Source organism: Macrotis lagotis, chromosome 8 (assembly GCF_037893015.1).
Source record: "Macrotis lagotis isolate mMagLag1 chromosome 8, bilby.v1.9.chrom.fasta, whole genome shotgun sequence".
Classification (NCBI taxonomy): domain Eukaryota; kingdom Metazoa; phylum Chordata; class Mammalia; order Peramelemorphia; family Peramelidae; genus Macrotis; species Macrotis lagotis.
This window is the reverse complement of record NC_133665.1, coordinates 54,488,125-54,507,688: the sequence shown is the minus strand read 5'-3', so window position 1 is coordinate 54,507,688 and position 19,564 is coordinate 54,488,125. Positions and strand designations below refer to the sequence as shown.

Genomic DNA, 19,564 nt, shown 5'->3' with positions numbered 1-19,564 from the left:
TTCTAGAGAGCTATTTGGAACTATGCCCAAAGGGCAACAAAAATGTGCATACCCTTTGACCCAGCAATACCACTACTGGGTCTATACCCTGAAGAGATGAGGAAAGAGGGTAAAAACATTACTTGTACAAAAATATTTACAGCAGCCCTGTTGGTGGTGGCAAAGAATTGGAAATCAAGTAAATGTCCTTCAATTGGGGAATGGCTTAGCAAACTGTGGTATATGTATATCATGGAACAATATTGTTCCATTAGAAACCAGGAGGGATGGGATTTCAGGGAAGCCTGGAGGGATTTGCATGAACTGATGCTGAGTGAGATGAGCAGAACCAGAAAAACACTGTACACCCTAACAGCAACATGGGAGTGATGTTCAACCTTGAAGGACTTGCTCATTCCATCAGTGCAACAATCGGGAACAATTTTGGGCTGTCTGCAAAGGAGAGTACCATCTGTATCCAGATAAGGAGCTGTGGAGTTTGAACAAAGTGCAAGGACTATTCCCTTTAATTTAGAAAAAAACAGATATCTTATTGTCTGATCTTAGACTTCTCTTCTTTAAGGATATGATTTCTCTCAACACAGCCAATTTGGATCAAGGTACAACATGGAAAAAAGTAAAGACTGATAGAGTGCTTTGTGTGAGGGGGTGGGGGAGGGAAGCAAGATTGGGGGGAAAATTGTAAAACTCAAATACTATCTTTAATAAAAATAAATTAAAAAGATAAAAAAGCACCTCATATCTAAAAACAAAAGAGTGGTCAGCTAGGTGCTTCAGTGGATAGAGTACTTAGTCTTGGAGACAGAAAGACTCCTCTTCCTGAGTACAAATCTGGCCTCAGACACTTCCTAGCTGTGTGACCCTGGGCAAGTCACTTAACCCTGTTTGCCTCAGTTTCCTCATCTGTATAATGAGCCAGAGAAGTAAATGGCAAACCACTCCAGTAATTTTGCTAAAAAAAAAAAACAACCTTATACTATCTGCAGTAGATAATACCATCTGTATCCAGAGAAAGAATTTTGGAGTTTGAACAAAGACTAAAGACTATTACCTTAAATTTAGGAAAAAATCCATTTTCTTATTATATAATTTTGCTATCTCTTATACTTTATTTTTCTTCCTTAAGGATATGATTTCTCTCTCATCACATTCAACTGAGATCAATGTATACCATGGAAACAATGTAAAGACTAACAGAATGCCTTCTGTGGGGGGTGGGGTGAGGGAAGCAAGAATGGGGGGGAAATTGTAAAACTCAAAATAAATAAAATCCTTCTTAAAAAAAAACCCTTATAAGTTCACAGAGTTTGACACAACTGAAAATGATTAAACAATAAACCTAAGAGCGTGTGGGTGCTTCTCTCTCCTTCCTTCTTTCCACCCACCACCCACACCCAGTCCATTTGTTAAACATTTACCAGGACTTCACTGTTTACATTCACTATAACATTCTGGAGCTCTGGAGGTACTGCAACTCAGAAGGAAGTCATCACTATACTGGAAGCCAGGTGACTATAGGATGATGATGATAACAACAGAAATGGGCATTTATATATCACTTTTAATGCTTTGTATCCATTTAATCTCCTAAAACTCCTTGCTTTAGTTGATCAGGTAGCTTGCCTTAGGAAAACAAAAATTAATCAAGTCCCAAATTCACTTTATCCCCTTTTGGGGAAATCTAATCCCTGTTGCCAAAGGGAAGGGGGAAGGGTAGGTTAACCCATCCTGTGATGGAAAACTGGTAGATAGTAGCCCTGTCACATATCATCCTCTTGGGGCTTTCACTGGACAGTTCTCCTGACATAAGTGGTAATACAGTAGTTGGAGCACTGGATCTGGAGTCAGATTCAGTTCTGACCTCAGACACTTACTTGCTGTGTATCATCCTTGGGCAAGTGTACTTACTTCATCTTTAAAATGGAAATAATAATAATAATAATAATAATAATAATAATAATAATAATAATAATAATAATAATAATAATAAATAATAATAATATTAGGGCCAGCAACTTCTCAGGGTTGTTGGGAGGATAAAATAAAATAATATTAGTAAAGCATTTTGAAACTTTAAATCACTAAATAAATGCTAACCCAGGGTGATACCACCTCCTCCTTATTATATTACTATGCCAGAATAAGATGTTAATAGAGAATTACCATTCCTTGTAGTAAAAATAAATGCTTAGAAATTAAACATCAGGGCGGCTAGGTGGCGCAGTGAATAGAGCACAGGCCTTGGAGTCAGGAGTACCTGGGTTCAAATCCGACTTCAGACACTTAATAATTACATAGCCATGTGGCCTTGGGCAAGCCACTTAACCCCATTGCCTTGAAAAATCAAAAAAAAAAAAAGGAATTAAACGTCAAATCTCACTAATTTTAGCTAGTTGAGTAGGGAGAGATAAGGTCCACCTACAAATGGTGAAAAGTCTGAATAATAAACCAGTTTGAAGAAAACTAGTTTATTGTTTTTAAGTTTATTTTATTTTTATTTATTTATTTATTTGTTTGTTTTTTGCAAGGCAATGGGGTTAAGTGACTTGCCCAAGGTCATACAGCTAGGTAATTATTAAGTGTCTGAGCCTAAATTTGTTCCTCCTGACTCCAGGGCAGGTGCTCTATCCACTGTACCACCTAGCCGCCCCTGTTTTTAAGTTTATTAACTTAAGGAGCCTAAGACACCATTATTACCCAGAAGAGGTCTTTATGGAATCAAATTTAATGCATAGATAAGACTGACTTGAAATTATCTCATAGAAATTAGAAATATGTTTTCTAAGTGTTTAAAAAACAAATTGAAAGCAAATATTTATTTTTAAGTAATCTACCTAAAACATTTTCAGTTTGCACTTGTTGAAATATTCCAAATTAATGGAATCTGAATTAATGAGTTTTTACTGTTTCCATATCTGTGAAAGATCCAAAAAAAATCAATTTTTGACTGATCTTAGTGTTTTCTGTAATAAAGGAAATTCTCACAGGACAAGATTAAATTCATGGGAACCCCCAAAGGGAAGCCTCCATTTAAAGAGATGAAATTTACTAACCTCAGATTTCTCTTTAGTTAGTAAAGTTTAACAAAAAAATAAGATCATATAGCAGATAGAAGTCTAAAATTTTTTTTAAATATTCTTCTCTGCATCTGTCTTGAAACCTTAATCACTGAGATGTGTCCAGGGTCACACCATCAGTATATATCAGGGCCTCAGACTTGATTTCAGGTTTCCTGACTTTGAAACCAGCTCTTTCTCCAAAAACCAATGTCTCTCTTATGACAAATAATAAAACAGTAATATTTTCATTTGAAATTCTTTTCTTTATGAAGACTTAATGTCCCTATAATATAAAAAAAGTATCTTAATGTCAAGAAAAGAGTACTGAATTGAAAATAAGTACATCTAGTTCTGTGGTCTAGTCCTGCTACTTCCTAGTTATATGACCCATTTAATTTCCCTCGGTCTCCTTTTCATTATTTGTAAATTGGGAAAAACGATATGATCACTTCACAAACTTATTGTGAAAAAAGTCCTTAGTAAACCTTAAAGAATTAGATATAATTAATTGTGAGATAATCTTAGAATTGAAGAGTTGGAAGGACTCATAGAAGCATTCCTACAGCTTCCCCAACGATTGTGGTCTTCAAGAACTTATTAATTAATTCCCAAAGTCAACTACATTATTACTGGAGGACTTTAGTGGTAAGGAAGTTTTCCTTGATCTTAAGCTGAAGTCTGCCTCCCTGAAATATCTCACTATTGGTCTTAGTTCTGACCTCTAAGACAACCCCAAGCAACAACAAGTCTCAACCCTTCTCTCTGTAATAGCCTCCAAATTTTGATATCTAACAATAAGCAAGTGGAAATTTGACTTCTTGCTTTCATATCACTGAGATCAGTTTCATAGCATTAGTGGATGCTATGCTAATTTAGTATTCTACTTGGTGCCATTTGGTAGAGTGCGATCAGGAGACAAAAGTCATGAAAATTATTTGATTTTTCTTTAAGTTAATTTCACTGATATTATGGAAAAATCAGATGTATTTTAATTCCTTGAACAAGACTTTGGCAGCTTAAAAAATTATTGGTTTCAATCCCCTTTTATTAGAATAATTCACAATGCCCCTGTTTAGGAATGTTCCTTAAGATACATTTTTATATGAATGTTCAAAGGACCTGTAATTTCATCAGTATGGAGAACTACTTAATTAAAGTTTCAATTGTGTCATTGTGGAAACTCCTAATATGTTTATAGCACTTGTGTATGATTTAGAAGATAAGTCTCAGGGAAATAGCATAAGTCACATAGAAGTTAGATGACCTGCCAAGAGCCCCACCATTAATATATTTCAGAGGCAGGACTTGAATCCATGTAACATAACTTCTGGCTTAACTATCTACTATGCCAAACCACCTCAAATATAGCTTCACTTAATTAAAATCAAACAGATTTTTCTTCAGTTATAAAGTTCTCAAACACAGTTATTGGTTACTTGTGTAAAGATATTAAAATCTATGCCAAGAAATGTCTAAACTTTCATTTAGCTACTGTCCAAGTGTCCAAACGAGATAAATATTAACTATGCACAGTTCAAATGAAAAATGATCCTTGGTTTTAGAAATGACAGTGTTGGGGCGACTAGGTGGCGCAGTGGATAAAGCACTGGCCCTGGAGTCAGGAGTACCTGGGTTCAAATCTAGTCTCAGACACTTAATAATTGCCTAGCTGTGTGGCCTTGGGCAAGCCACTTAACCCCATTTGCCTTGCAAAAAAAAAAAAACCTAAAAAAAAAAAAGAAAAGAAATGAGTGTTATTATCCCAGAATCAAAAAATTTGAGCATTGGAAGGGACACTAGATGTGGTCTAACTGTCAAGATAATTTTAGATTCTGACCCTTTGTGCATAGAGTTAGGTCTCCCTTCAGTTTAATACCTTTGACGAACCTACCACCCATCCCCTAATCAGAATCATTGACTAAAAATATTCAGTAATTTAGACCTAAGCACAGATCCCTGAGTACTCCACTGGAGACTTTCTGACAAACTGACACTGAACCAATAACAATTGTTCTGGGCAGCTAGGTGGCATAATGGATAGAGCCTTGGAATCAAGAGGATGGGAGTTTGAATCTGACCTCAGACACTTGACTCTTACTAGTTGTGTGATCTTGGGCAAGTCACTTAACCCTGATTGCCTCAATCCAGGGAGATCTCCAGTTGTCCTGATTCATATCTGGCCACTGGATCAAGATGACTCTGGAGGAGAAAGTGAGACTATGACCTAGCACAGCACCCCATCACTGAAATCCAATTCATGTGCTTGTCATGCATCACCTCCCTGATGATATGGTCATCTTTGAGAATAAAGGACAAAGGTCATCATCAACAGCTAGGACATGGCATTTCCCTCATTTGCTCCTTTGGTAATCCTGTTTCGAAAGCCAATAAGTTTAGCCTAAATATGATCTGTTTTTGATGAAGCCTTGCTAACTCTTTGTAATCTCCTCTTTCTAGATGTTCACTAACCATTTCTTTAATGGTCCTTTCTTTAATTTTCCTAGACCTAGTTCACTGGACTATCATTTGCAGACTATGTTCCCTTTACTTTTTTTGAAAACTGTAATACATCTTACCCTTTTCCAATCCTGTGGTGCCTCCCCTGTTTACCATGGTCTTTCAGATATCACTAACAGTGACTCAGTTATCACATTTGCCAGCTCTTTAGGACATGAAGAATTAGTTCATTTGGGTCAAGGGAAAGAAATACAGCATAGTAAAAAGAAATATGCCAACTTTAAGTATCAAGAGGCTAAGCAGTCCTGAAAAATAATTGAGAAAAATCCATTTTTTCCTCCTTTGTAAAGGACAGGGGATTTATAGGTAGAGAATACTACATACATCGTCAGACCAGGATTATGTCTCAGGTATTTTGTCAGGTATTTTGCTGATCTTATTTTCTTCTTAAAATTTCTAATATATAATATTTTATTTTACCCCAATTATATGTTAAAGTAATTTCAAACTTTTTTTTAACTTTTGGTTGGTTTTGAGTTCCAAATTCTAACGATATTTATTCCCTCTGTTCCCTCTTCCCTGAGATGGTAAGCAGCAAGTAATGCATGTGCAATCATGTAAAACAGTTTAATATAAAATCCTTTTGTACAAGAAGTCTTGAGGAAAGAAAGATAGAATGCTTTGATCTGTATTCAGACATCAGTTCTTTCTCTGGAAGTATGCATCATTAGTCCTTTGGGATTCTCTTCGATTAATGTATTGCTAAGAACAACTAAATTCATTATCCTACAATATTATTATTACTGTGTACAATGTTTTCATGGTTCTGTTCAATCCACTCTGCATCAGTTCCTATAAAAGTCATTCCAGGTTTTTCTGAAATAATCCTGCTTGTCATTTCTTACAGCACAATAATATTACATTACAATTCCAACATAGTTTAGCCATTCCCCAACTGATGGGCATCCCTTGATTTCCATTTCCTAGCCAACAGAAAAAGAGATGCTGGGTAGGAAAGAGATAAAGAGAGATTCCAAAATGAAGATGATCTAAAAGTAAGATATCAGTAAAATTTGTTAATAGGAAAAAATACCATGTAAGATAGACCTACTTATTCTGAAGCTTAAAATATAGGATCTATAATTGAAAGGGATCTTAAATATTAATTAGCCCAAATGTTTCCTTTTGTAGCTGAGGAAACTGTACCAAAAAAAAAGTATAGAAAGTAGCAGAGATAAAATGCAAATTCAACATCTTCTTTCTCCAAATTCAGCCTTCATTCTATTTTGATTCTTTTAGAGTATACCCTTGTAGAACTTGGATTGTCCATCTGTCATCTGTGTACTTGCTACAGGACAGGCTCCCTTCCATTTCCTGTATCACATGTCTTTAATGATCCTTTTTACATCACTTCTCACCCACAGGTCATCACTGTTAATATGCTACAGCTTTTTTACAGCCATCATGCATCCCCCGTTGCCCTATGGGTCACCTGAAGTTATGATTCCTTTGAGATTGTAGTGTTCCAAAATCACAGTCATTTTTTTAAACCATAGAGTACCATAGAAATAGGAGTCAATCATTCTGTTATTCTGGGTTTTTTCTCTCATAAAAAAAACAACTGACTCATTAGCTAGGAAAGCTGCTTCTGTTAGAAGGAACTACTTTCAATGCATCCTTTTCTTTTTATTTTTTTTTCACTCTAGGTGATTCTTATCATTAGTGGAAACCTAAGCTTCTTAAATTGGTTGACCATCGTTCCCAGCATTGCCTGCTTCGATGATGCTGCCTTGGGGTTCCTCTTTGGCTCTCAGCAGGGAGGAGTTAAAGATGGAGTCCACAAAATGCAGCTTGAAGAGGTGAAGGAGAATAAGCCCCCCGTGAGATACGGTAAGTTATTTCCCAGGAAGAATGAATCTTCAAAACAATGGCCTCCACAGGTTTTCTTCAGCACACACACACACACACACACACACACACACACACACACACACACACACACACACACATATATATATATACACAATCCCGGTACAATTTGCATATGATTTGCATTTACCTACCTGGAGGGCTCTGACTGAACCTCCTGTCAGACTGTCTTCATGTTAGCTATGTTGAATGTTGTCATTTTTTGAATTTTCTCTTCTCAAATTCCATTTGCCCAAAAACTGTCATGGACTTTTGCAGCAGTAAGCATCCTGGCTGGGATTCAGAAAAGAGAAATCTGTTCCTAGCTCTGCAACTAATTCACAGGGTGATCTTGGGTAGGTCATTTCCCCCTCAGCCTCAGTTTCCTTTTCTATGCACAGATGAAGGAAAAGCGCTCTGAAGTCCCTTCTTGTTCTGAGACATAATAAAGTTTTCTTTCTTGGATGAAGAGGTGATGGCTTCGGAAGAAGAGATACCTAGCAAGGGAAGGGGATTGGAATATAACAGGACTTCCCAGGAGCTTGCCTTAGGTACAATTCAGAAAGCATTTCTGTAGAAGACCCATCATATTTGCAGATTTGCAAGTACTATATTAGACATTAGGGATACAAAGACAATCTCCAGGACTTTGCAGACAGGGAAGAAATGTGGCCCAATGCCTATTAGGTAAGTTAACTTCTCTGGGCCTCAGTATACTTCGATGTAAAAGAAGGAGACTAACTTAAATGATATCAGAAGTCCTATCTAATGCTGTCAACTCCATGGTCTGCAATTTGAAGAATTACAGCATTGGAAAGAAAAAAAGATAAAGCCCATTGGGATTCAAGTGAAGCTACTTGATCATGCCTTAAACTAAATCACTCTGGGCTCTCACTGAATGGCCAGCAGGAGGTCCAAGCCCAAGCCTCACTTGAACTTTGTGTTTGGATGACTCAGTGAATGTAAAATTGCAATTATTTCTGTTCCAGACAAAAGCCCTGAGGATCTTCCTCTTCCAAATTGATTTTTTTTTTTTGAGTAGCTAAAAGAGATCTTTTTTTGCCTTATTTCTTACCTAACCTTAATCACTGATTGGGTGTTCCCTCAAACAAATCGAGACCTGGGAAAGACCTTAAGGTATTAAGTCTCTCTCTCTGCATGCTGATCTATATCTGGCCACTGGACCCAAATGGTTCTGAAGGAGAGAGTGAGACTGATGACTTTGCACAATTCTACCTCACTCAAATTCAATTTCCTTGCAAGTCAAGATATCACATTCCTGACATCACTGATCCTCCTTGAGAACAAGGGACAAACAATAACAAACACTAGTACAGAATTTGCAGTATCTGTACGCTATAGGCTTTAAGATGTTAAACCCAGAAGTAGGCAACTAGGTAGTGCAATGAATAGAATGTCAGTCCTGGAAGTCAGGAAGATCTGAATTCAAATTTGTCCTCAGACACTTACTAGGTGAATGATCCAGGACAAAGTCTCTCAGTCTCTCTTTGCCTCAGTTTCCTCACCTTAATATGAGAATTGTATTAGCCTCTACTTCAGAGTTGTAAGGATCCAATGAAAGAATAATTATAAATGCTTAGCACAGTGTCTAGATTAGAACATAAAATGTGCTATATGCTTCCTATTGCTATTTTCTATTGTGTAGTAAAAAATTACACTTACTCTTCTTCAGGAGGACTTGAGCTTTTTAGGTCACTATAGAATCAAAAAATCTCAGAGTTGGGAGGGAACTCAGGAGCCATCAGGTCAGTCGTCACTTAAAAAACAATTCCTTCTACCTGAACCTGAAAAGTGAGGGATGATGAGTGACCACTTCTACAGGATTTCTTGATGAGGGAATTTTCCCTTCCATCAAACTTCAATCAACCTCTTTGGCACTTCTAGCCACTACTCCTAGCTCTACCCTCTAGGCCAGGTACTGAAAGTCTAATCTCTTTCCCATATAAGAACCCTTCAAATATTTGAAGACAAATATTACATTCTTTTGCTCTGTATCTCTTCTCCAGACTCACCAACCCCAATTATTGGTTTGTTGTGGCGGGGGTTCCAACCAGTTCCCTTGTAGCATGGGTCCTATCCTTTTCCCTTGGTACACTATTGCTGCTCCATCTGCCCAGCCCTGCCATCCCCACTCTGGATTCTAGCCCTCCTAAAATGAGGCATCCAGAATACTCCAGATGTCTTAGGGGGTTAGAATCATCCTCTCTTTTGCTCTAGATACTAGCCTTTTAGTAATACAAAGATTGTTCTCTTGGCTGCCACATTTTGTGAATGCTTCTGTGTTAAACCTACAAGCCACTAAGACCCACCAGGTCCTTTTCACATGAATTACTTTCTACACATTTTAGACATCTAGATGAAGGAACAAGTTCACACTGGTCAAGGCACTCATGCAAAGTGTTGAATGAGGTACCCAGATCTAATTCTCAGTTAGGTGTTCTCTGTACTGTACCACAAGAACTCTTAACACAGAATTCAGCAATGACAACACCACCTTCTCTGTGCAAGAAACTGAAACCAAAGCACATCAACCCAGTCATCCTCATGAACATGCAGTGTTAATATGGAGGGCAATGAGAGTAGCAGTTGAAGGACATTGGGGTGACTACAGGGTGTATCCCACCCATAAAAGTTCCTTTTTGTGTCAGTCAGAGAGGAATGGCTCTGACAGGGATTAGCTATATAACCTTGTGCAAGTCTCTCCACTTTTCTAATAATCATTTCATTTATACAGTATTTTAGGTTTGTATCTCATTTGATCTTCACAACAATAGGGTAAAGAACACAACATTTGACCCTTAACAACACCTACTTTGTGGATTAGTGATGTTATTATTCCCATTTTACAAATAAGGAGACTGCAGTAGAGAACAGTTAAAAGACTTGCCCAGGGTCACACAACTAATAAATGCCTAAAGCAGGATTTGATTTCAATTCTTCCTAACTACAAGTTCATCATTCTATCCACTGCACCACTGAGCCTTGTTTTCCTAATCTTTAAAATTGGGATAATGATATCTGTACTGCTTAACTTAGACTTAATGTGAGGAAAGTTGTTTGTAAATATTAAAAAAATTATAGGAATGAGTTATTATTAAGAAGATATCAGTTATTTGTCATTAGTAGTAATAAATGTATAGCAGTATTGATAGTAAATACATGTTATTGATGTGTAATCACATTCACAATAATTAAATTTAAAAATACGAATAAATAAATGCTGTTAGCTTGTATACATGTCAAAAGTCTATACCTTTTTCTTACAATATTAAAAGGTAGAGATATTCCATTTGTTTGAACTCTCTGAGCCTTTGCATCTGGGATCAGCGGGTGTTTAGGATTGTTGGCACGTGGTACGAGGCTCATTTTGGGGACCAAGAAGTGAAGTCACAAGGTTAGATGAATCAGTCCTACAAATGCCTTCTTTTTAAAAGCTCAGTGGGGAGTCAAGTCCTCCTGTGTACCTCATTATTTGCAGTTTCCCACTATTTCCCACTGATCCCATGGCTAAGCTCTGATCATCTTTGGGGAATTATAATAGTTTAGACACATACATGCTGGACCCTTTGCTTCCTTAATTAAGCAAGTCATTAAATGGGCACTAACTTTAAAAACATGCTTAATCTTCATTTCTCCAGCAAGTACCAGAATCACAGGATTTAGAATATCGCACTGAAGGCAAGAGTTGGAGGCCTATTTGGGAGTGTGAAGTTTGGCTGTGAATTTGAACTTGGCATCACTATACTAAAGATAATCATGAAAAAGGAAATAGGGGATTTTTTTTAACTGAGAGGAGAAAGGCCTAATTAAGCAGGGGTTGATGTGCACCTACATCCTTCATCACCTCATTTCTGTCCCCAGAAGAACTTGTTTCATATGCCCAGGGTTTTCACAAGGAAACAGGCCAGATGTCAGAAGAAAAAAGATGCTGTTTCTTACCAGTTTGGTACATCAACATCATTTACAAACATTGTACAACAGCATGAAGTAATCACCCAATAAACAAATACAGAGAGTTCTATCCTAGAAAGTTCTCTTCATGTAAAATGCTAATTTCCTCTGAAATAACATTTCTTTATTGTAGGTAGTTACATTTCATTATATGTTCTACAAAGACTGGATTTATTTCAGATTTTTAACAGGTCAAAATTCTTTAATTGGGGTATCTTTCCAGATGGAATAGTGAGACATGTTTGAGATAGCTACAAAACCCTGACATATCTAAAGGTATAAAACCCGGATATATCTAAAAGCCCCACTGTAGAAGGCTTCCTTTGTATGTTGCGTTCCACTAATCATGTGGTCTCAGCAAGTCACTTAATCTCTCCTCTTAAAGGAAGTTTATACCATATATTGAGATAAAGTCAGAATAGGTACATGATGATATCTTAATCAAATTAGGGAAGCATGGAAAAAATCACCTGTCATATATGTATATATGTGTGTATATATATATATATATATATATATATATATATATAAATTAGAAAATTAGAAAATTAGAAGCAAAAATTAAAAGGAAAGCAGGAAACCAGAGGGAAATTTTACAAGAAGGTTTTCTATAAAGACCTCATTTCTCAAATACATAGAAAACTGAGTCAAATTTATGAAAATAAGAGACATTCCCCAGTTAATATTAGATGGTCAAAGAATATAAAAAGGAAGTTTTCAGAAAAAAATCAAAACTGTCAATAGTCAAATGAAAGAAATGCTCTAAATCACTAATAATTAAAGAAACACAAATTAAAACAACTCTATGGTACTGCTTCACACCTATCAATCTGGCTAATATTGATGAAAAAAGAAAATGATAAATGCTGGAGAGAGTATAGAAAAATGGGTAGACTTACTGAAGTTTAAACTATCCTGGTTATTCTGAAGAGCAATTTGGAACTATGCCCACAGGTCTACAAAACCATAGATAACTTTTGACCCAACAATAACACTGCTAAATATATATATATATATATATATATATATATATATATATATATATATATCCTAAAGAGATCATAGAAAAAGAAAGAGACATATTTGTATGAAAATATTTATAGCAACTCTTTTTGTAGTGACAGAGAATTGGCACTGAAGGTATGACCATCAATTGGGCAATGACTGGACAAGTCATGGTACATGACTGTGAAGGAATTCTATTGTGCTACTAGAAATGATAAGCAGACTGATTTCAGAAAAACCTGGAAAGACCTAATTGAAGTGATACAAAGTGAAGGGAGCAGAACCAGGAGAACAGTCCACAGAAGCAGCAATATTGTAAGGATAGTCACCTATGAAGGACTTAGTTACTCTGAGCAAGACAACATGGCTAATATGGAAATATGTTTAAACAACTTCAAATGTATAATGGGTATCATTGCTTGTTTTCTCAAAGTACAGAATAGAGGCCAGAGGAGGAGAGAATTTGGAACTCAAATTAAGGGGGGAAAATGTTAAAAAATAAAGTGATCCAACCTAAGTTAGTGGTCTAAATGGCCTGAGACACTGAGGACAGCATCCCCTATTGAGAATCATTCCACCACAAATCTGTCTGTGACTGAGGCACAGTTGAAGGGTGGGATGGTACAGTGTGGGATTAGCCTCACAGTTCCCATTAAAGCAAGATTCTTCAAGAATCTAAGCTCTTCTTCATGCCCTTCTCACTCTTCAAAGAACAGAATATTTACCCAGGCCTTAGTTATTGCTAGTAGGCAGGAAAGAGCATTATACTTAAAGACAGAACACCTGTGTTTTAATCCCACATCAAACACTTCCTGTCAGATAGCTCTGAGCGAATCACTTCACCTCCCTGACTCTTGTTTTCCTCATCTGTAAAATGGGTGTAATTTTTCACTCCCTACCTCACAAGGTTATTGTAAGAGATATACTTTCTAAACCTTCAAGTGATTTAAAAAGGTGAGTTGTTACATATACACAGGCTACCCCCAAGTACTGTCTGTGATTATACTAAAAATTAATCCACAAATCAATCAATTAACATGAAATGAGTGCATACTATATGGTGGGACCTGTGCTGACTACTGGAGGTAACACAAAAGACATTAAAATAATCTTTGCCCTCAGGAAATGTGTCATCTAATGTGGAAGATATGATACATCCCCGATAGCACTATTTCTATATTACTTTTTCCTTTACTAAACATTTTCCTCACAACCCTGGTAAATAGGAAGTCTAAATCTCCTCATCCCCTTTTACACATGAGAAAACTGAGGTTCAGCAAAGCTAAATATTGTAGACTTGACCTCAGAGATCTTTCTGGAGCAAAAGTCCTCCCTGACAAGTAACTATTCAGTCTCCACTTAAATACTTTCATTGATGGGGAATTTGTTACCTCCAAAAGCATCCCAGGTCATAAATACCTCTAACTTCTAGGTTTTTGTTTTATTTTTTACATTGTATCATGGTCTTTCTCTCTTCTACAGCTTCCAGCTCTAGTCTTGGTTCTTTGGGGGGTTAAACAGAACAATTCTAGCCCTACTGATGTTGTGTCCTCCCTCCATCCCACAATGTAAGCTCCCTCTTCTCCATGCCAAGCATTCCAGTTCTTTTCATTCCAGTTCCAATTCATTCCAGATTTTTAGGGCATGGTTTCATTTTGCCTCATCATTCTGGTCACCATTCACTGAATGCACTCCATCCTGTTGGTGTCCTTCCTAAACCATTGTACTTAAGCCTGGAACAGAACTCTTCTGGACAGTGCCCTCCACTAAGCCTAGATAACTTAGTCACATCTTCCAGATTCTACACTTGAGTTTTCCATTGTTTTGTTCTTAATTTAACAACAAAAATAATACTATTTCCATGGACAAAAGAGAAAAGAAAAATAATTATATGAAATCATTAATATTACATGTAGTTTGGGTTTTTGCATATACATATAATAAATTCAAAACAGTTGAAATTGCCTTGCTTCTCTGTTTCCCTCTAAATTTCATTATATTTCCTCCCCTTCATCTTTTTACATGATTTATATTTTTTCTTCTTTTTTTGGCAATATTATCATTAACTAGCCCCTTCCCCAATTCTCCCATACAAACAAAAATTAAAAGGAGAAAAGAGAAAACTTGCAAAATATAAACAAGGACAAACAAAACAAATCTACATATTTACCATGTGCAAAAATGTAAAGTCTTTTTCTGCATCCTAGGTCTTGATCACAAGAGCATATTTCACAATTGGTCTTTTGGAGTTGTGGTTGGTCATTTTGTTGATTAGTTTATGCTTGATTTTTTAAATCCAATATAGGATATTTATCTTCCCTTCAGAATTCACTTTTGTTTCAGCCTATTACAGAACAGAATGGAGATTTAGCTATATAAGAAAAACAGTAGAGAAAAGGTTGGAACAAAAAATTCAGAAATAAGCATGCACATGATTATTTGGAGACCAGAGATCCAGATCCCCGGTTGTTACTGAATGTTTGTGTTGGAAGTTAAAGTTTGAAGCATAGGACAAGACCAGAGTATTGAAGAGCTTTGGATTCCAGATACAGAAATGTAGAGTTGATCTTACTGACAGTAGAGAGCCACAGTTAAATAATCTGAAAGGATTTATGGAAAAAGCCAGTTTGAAGGATGCAATAGTACAGGTGTCTGTGAATAGAGAGATTGACTATATGTCCTATATCCTTTCAGATTCAATTCCAACTCCTGCCCATTTCAGAGTTGGGCTACCATCTCCCTTCAGGACTCCAAGAGTAAACCTGAGGACTGGGGGGATTTTCTTTCTTCTACTATATAATGCATGAACTGTGTTCTTCCTGCCTTGACTGTCAGCTGAAAATCAATTTAATTAAACAGGCTACCATAACATAAATGGTACAAAATATGCCCCATCCCATTACCCTCCCAAGTCAATGATATGATCTCCCATCAGTACATACACAGACTGGTAGGCTAAAAACATAGTAAGGAAATGAGAGAAAATAGCTCAGAGCTCCTGGTTTGTGGAATTCCATTTCTAAGGGCCATGTAAGACTTTCCCTTAGGTCTGGCATGGTCTCCTTTAAGACCTGTGAATCTTCATCCAGTCTTCCTGGATCCTGTGGACAGGGCTACCAGACATTGCTGTCTCAGAGAGGACAACACAAGAATGCTGAGGAGAAGATGGGCAATATAAATTCCCTCCAGATCTTTTGAAACTCATAGCCAAGGCTGTGATGGGGGAAAGGAAACCAAGACTGGAACCAAAGTTATCTCTTCTTCCTCCAAGTGATTCATGAGGTTTAACTGAAACTCTCTCCTCATTTGCCACTTTCTTACTAAAATCTCTGCCAGATGCTTAAATAATTTGGTTTTCTTTATAGGCAGCCCTCAGGACCTTCATGACTAAGTTTCCTCAGCCAAACTGAACACATTCTAGCAGTACATTCAATCTAAAATGTTTGGGTGATTGATAATTGTTTTCTCTTCATTAAGTTATTTAGGCATTTTATCAGCCAGGACTTGGAGTCAGAAAGATGTCACAGGGTTGTTGTGAAGATTAAATGAAATAATATTTGTAAAGCACTTAGTGGCAAGGAATAGGCACACTATAAATGCTTATTTGGGTGGTTTGGTTGATCTATTCAACCAACCCCACCCTTTCACTTACATAAATTTTCATTCAAAAAGGATTAGGTCTCCATATCTTAAAAGGATATGTGGGCTCCAATTAAGTTGTTATTTTTTCTTTTTTAAGTTTTATTCTTATTTTTCTTATATTTACAATTATTTATCAACATTCTTATAGCAACTGATGCTCCCTTGTAAGCAAGAAAAATAGTTAAGCAAATATATCTAAAACAGTAACCATCCTTGGATATATTATGCGATATTCTGCTTTATCTCCAAAACCCTTCCCTCTCTTACAAAAATGATTGCAAGTTATCACTAGGATAATACACTATGACCAAGTAGGATTTATCCCAGGGAATGCAGGGTTGGTTCAATATTAGGAAAACTGTAAGTATAATTAATTATATCAATAATAAACCTATCAGAAATCATATGATTATATCAATAGATGCTGAAAAAGCTTTTGACAAAATACAGCACCTATTCCTATGTATGTATGCATGTCTCATTACCTGTTCTCTGGAACCAAGATCAGTCATAACAATTACAAAGTGTTTGACTTCTAATCTGCTTTTTATTTACTTTATTGACATCATTGTATATATTGTCATGTGTTAGTTCATGCTTTTTCTTTCTATATTTCTCATATTTGTTATTTCTTATCCCACATTAATATTCCATTATATTCATATACCGTATTCAACTGGATTATTTCCCCTGCAGTCTCTAAAACATATATTGTTTAGTTTGGCTTCTTTGATCCAATATTTGAACAAAATAATGACAACTTTGGAAAAATTATGTAACAGATTGTTAAGATTCAGATTGATTTGGGCTAAAGCTTGAAAAGTAGTCCCAGAGGTTTTTTCCAAGTTTCTGGAATAAACCAATAAGGTAGCTACATTGTTTGCAATCTGATAATTATAAAATAAGTTATCCTTGAAAGAGTCAGAGCAACTGAGTCTTTTGTAAACAGCAGCAACTGTGCACCTAACATTTTAGTTTCTATAAATACTTTATCCATAAAATATTATATACCCATTTTACAGATAAGAAAATAGTTTCAGGATAGCAAAGTGTTTTGCCCAAAGTCATGTAAAATGTAAATATAATATTTTAGCCCATGTTTACAGATTGCCTTTCCTATGTTTTCAGTCTAATGTTTTCTTCACCATCCCAAACTAGTAATTTAAACTCATTTCTCTTTCTCTTATTTTCAGGTTGTTTTGTTCGAAGACTAGTAAACATCTCTTTAGGTGTCCTGATTGCCTACCTAAGCATTCCTGTAATTATGAATTTGCTTAATTCTCAGCAAGTTATGAATACCTCATTCAACCCTCTTAGAATAGTCAACACTTACGGAGCATTTGGAAGGTGAATCATACCTTTTATCCATATTTATCTTTTTTGTTCTGATTTTATTTTCTAATTGCTATCTTCCTTTCCTTCCTTTCTTTTACAAATATTTTTCCAAGATCTATTCAGTGACTCAACCTAGGTACCCACAGTGGGGCAAGAACATGGGACTTAGGAGGCATCATGCCTCAAAAAAGGTCACAGTCTAGTAAACTAAGGTAATAGATACACAAATAAAGGATCTATCTTTTTTAAAGAAAGATTTTATTTATTTTGAGTTTTACAATTTTTCCCCTAAACTTCCCTGTCCCCATACCCCACAGAAGGCACTCTGTTAGTCTTTACATTGTTTCCATGGTATACATTGATCTAAATTAAATGTGATAAGAAAGAAATCATAATCTTAAGAAGAAACATAAAGTTATGAGATAGCAAAATTACATAATAAGATAACATGGTTTTTTTTCCTAAATTAAAGGTAACAGTCTTTGTTCTTTGCTGAAACTCCACAATTCTTTCTCTGGATACATATTTTCTCCATCACAGATACCCCCAAATTGTCCCTGATGGTTGCATTAATAGACTGAGCAAGTCCATCAAGGTCGATCTACCATGTTGCTGTTTCGCTCAGCATCAGTTCCTGCAAATCCTTCCAGGCTTCCCTGAATTCCCATCCCTCCTGGTTTCTAATAGAACAATAGTGTTCCATGACATACATATACCACAGTTTGTTAAGCCATTCCCCAATTGATGAGCATTCACTCAATTTCTAATTCTTTGCTACCACAAACAAGGCTGCTATGAATATGTTTGTACAAGTGATGTTTTACCCTTTTTCATCATCTCTTCAGGGTGTAGACCCAGTAGTGGTACTGCTGAATCAAAGGGTTTGCACATTTTTGTTGCCCTTTGGGCGTAATTCCAAATTTCTCTCCAGAAAGGTTGGATGAGGGGCGGCTAGGTGGCGTAGTGGATAAAGCACCGGCCTTGGAGTCAGCAGTACCTGGGTTCAAATCCGGTCTCAGACACTTAATAATTACCTAGCTGTGTGTGTGGCCTTGAGCAAACCACTTAACCCCATCTGCCTTGCAAAAAAAAAAAAAAAAGAAAGGTTGGATGAGTTCACATCTCTACCAATAATGTATGGATGTATGGGGGGGTTCCTCCAGACCAGAGGAGTCCAGGGATCAATATCTGCATCTCTCTGCCACTGGAATTCAGCTTCCAACCCTGCCTGTAAGCTCCAGACTGTCAGTGCCACAACCAATGCCTCTGCAGCTGATCAGGCCAGTCTTGATCTCAGGCTCTCACCCATCCTGTGCTCCTGGTAGAGTCTGCTTTCTGCGCCTGAGCTCACCCACAATCCTGGAAGACAAACCCTGAGGTAGATGTTCTTCTCCTAACTTCTCTTTCTGGGTTTTGTCAATTGGATTTCTGTTAAGAGGTTTGTTTCATATTATTTATGAGGGGAGTTCAAGAGACTTTAGCACAGTGCCTGCCTTCTCTCCGCCATCTTGGCCTGAAGTCCCGATCTGAGCACTTCTTGTTTCAGGATCTATCATTTTTTTCTATGTTTTTGCAAGGCAAATGGGGTTAAGTGGCTTGCCCAAGGCCACACAGCTAGGTAATTATTAAGTGTCTGAGGCCAGATTTGAACTCAGATACTCCTGACTCTAGGGCTGGTGCTGTATCCACTGCACCACCTAGCTGCCCCTGGATCTATCATGGAGTTTTGATATGGGACATTTTTTCACTAAATGCAGTGTATAATATAGTTGATAAATCCCAAGGCAAATAGAAGTTGAGTGACTTAGTAGCTGGGTGTTAAAGCAGATCCTGCCTCTGAACTCACAACATCCTTACTTCAAGCCCAGAACTCTATCCAATTACATAATGCTAGCTTAATATAAAGGAAACATATATAACTGAAAATGTAAAGGACAGAACTAGGAGCTGTACTCCAGAATTTTAGTTGATAAGGTAATGACTAAATGACTAGAATCTGAGGGAAATTTCTTTCTAAGAAAGAACCACTTGTAGATTTCATCACCACAAGTAAATCTAAGATCCTCCAGAGACCTCAGGGAAAAGTATGTAGGGTTAATTCAAGACATGTAGCATTACTGAGTTGTAGTAGGAAAAAAATAGTAGATTTAGAGTGAGAAGACTTGAATTCAAATCCTGACTCAAAC

The 19,564-nt window shown here is 36.7% G+C and overlaps 1 protein-coding gene across 3 annotated transcripts in view; it reads left to right on the top strand.

Annotated features, from left to right (window-relative positions):
• Positions 1-19,564, top strand: part of LOC141495598 (lipase maturation factor 1-like) — a 702,841-nt gene that overhangs the window by 618,777 nt on the left and 64,500 nt on the right. For all 3 annotated transcript variants that reach the window (XM_074197124.1, XM_074197126.1, XM_074197125.1), the window contains exons 5-6: positions 7,223-7,406; positions 17,237-17,390. In XM_074197124.1, the coding sequence (XP_074053225.1) occupies positions 7,223-7,406; positions 17,237-17,390 (338 nt within the window). The remainder of the gene's footprint in view (positions 1-7,222; positions 7,407-17,236; positions 17,391-19,564) is intronic.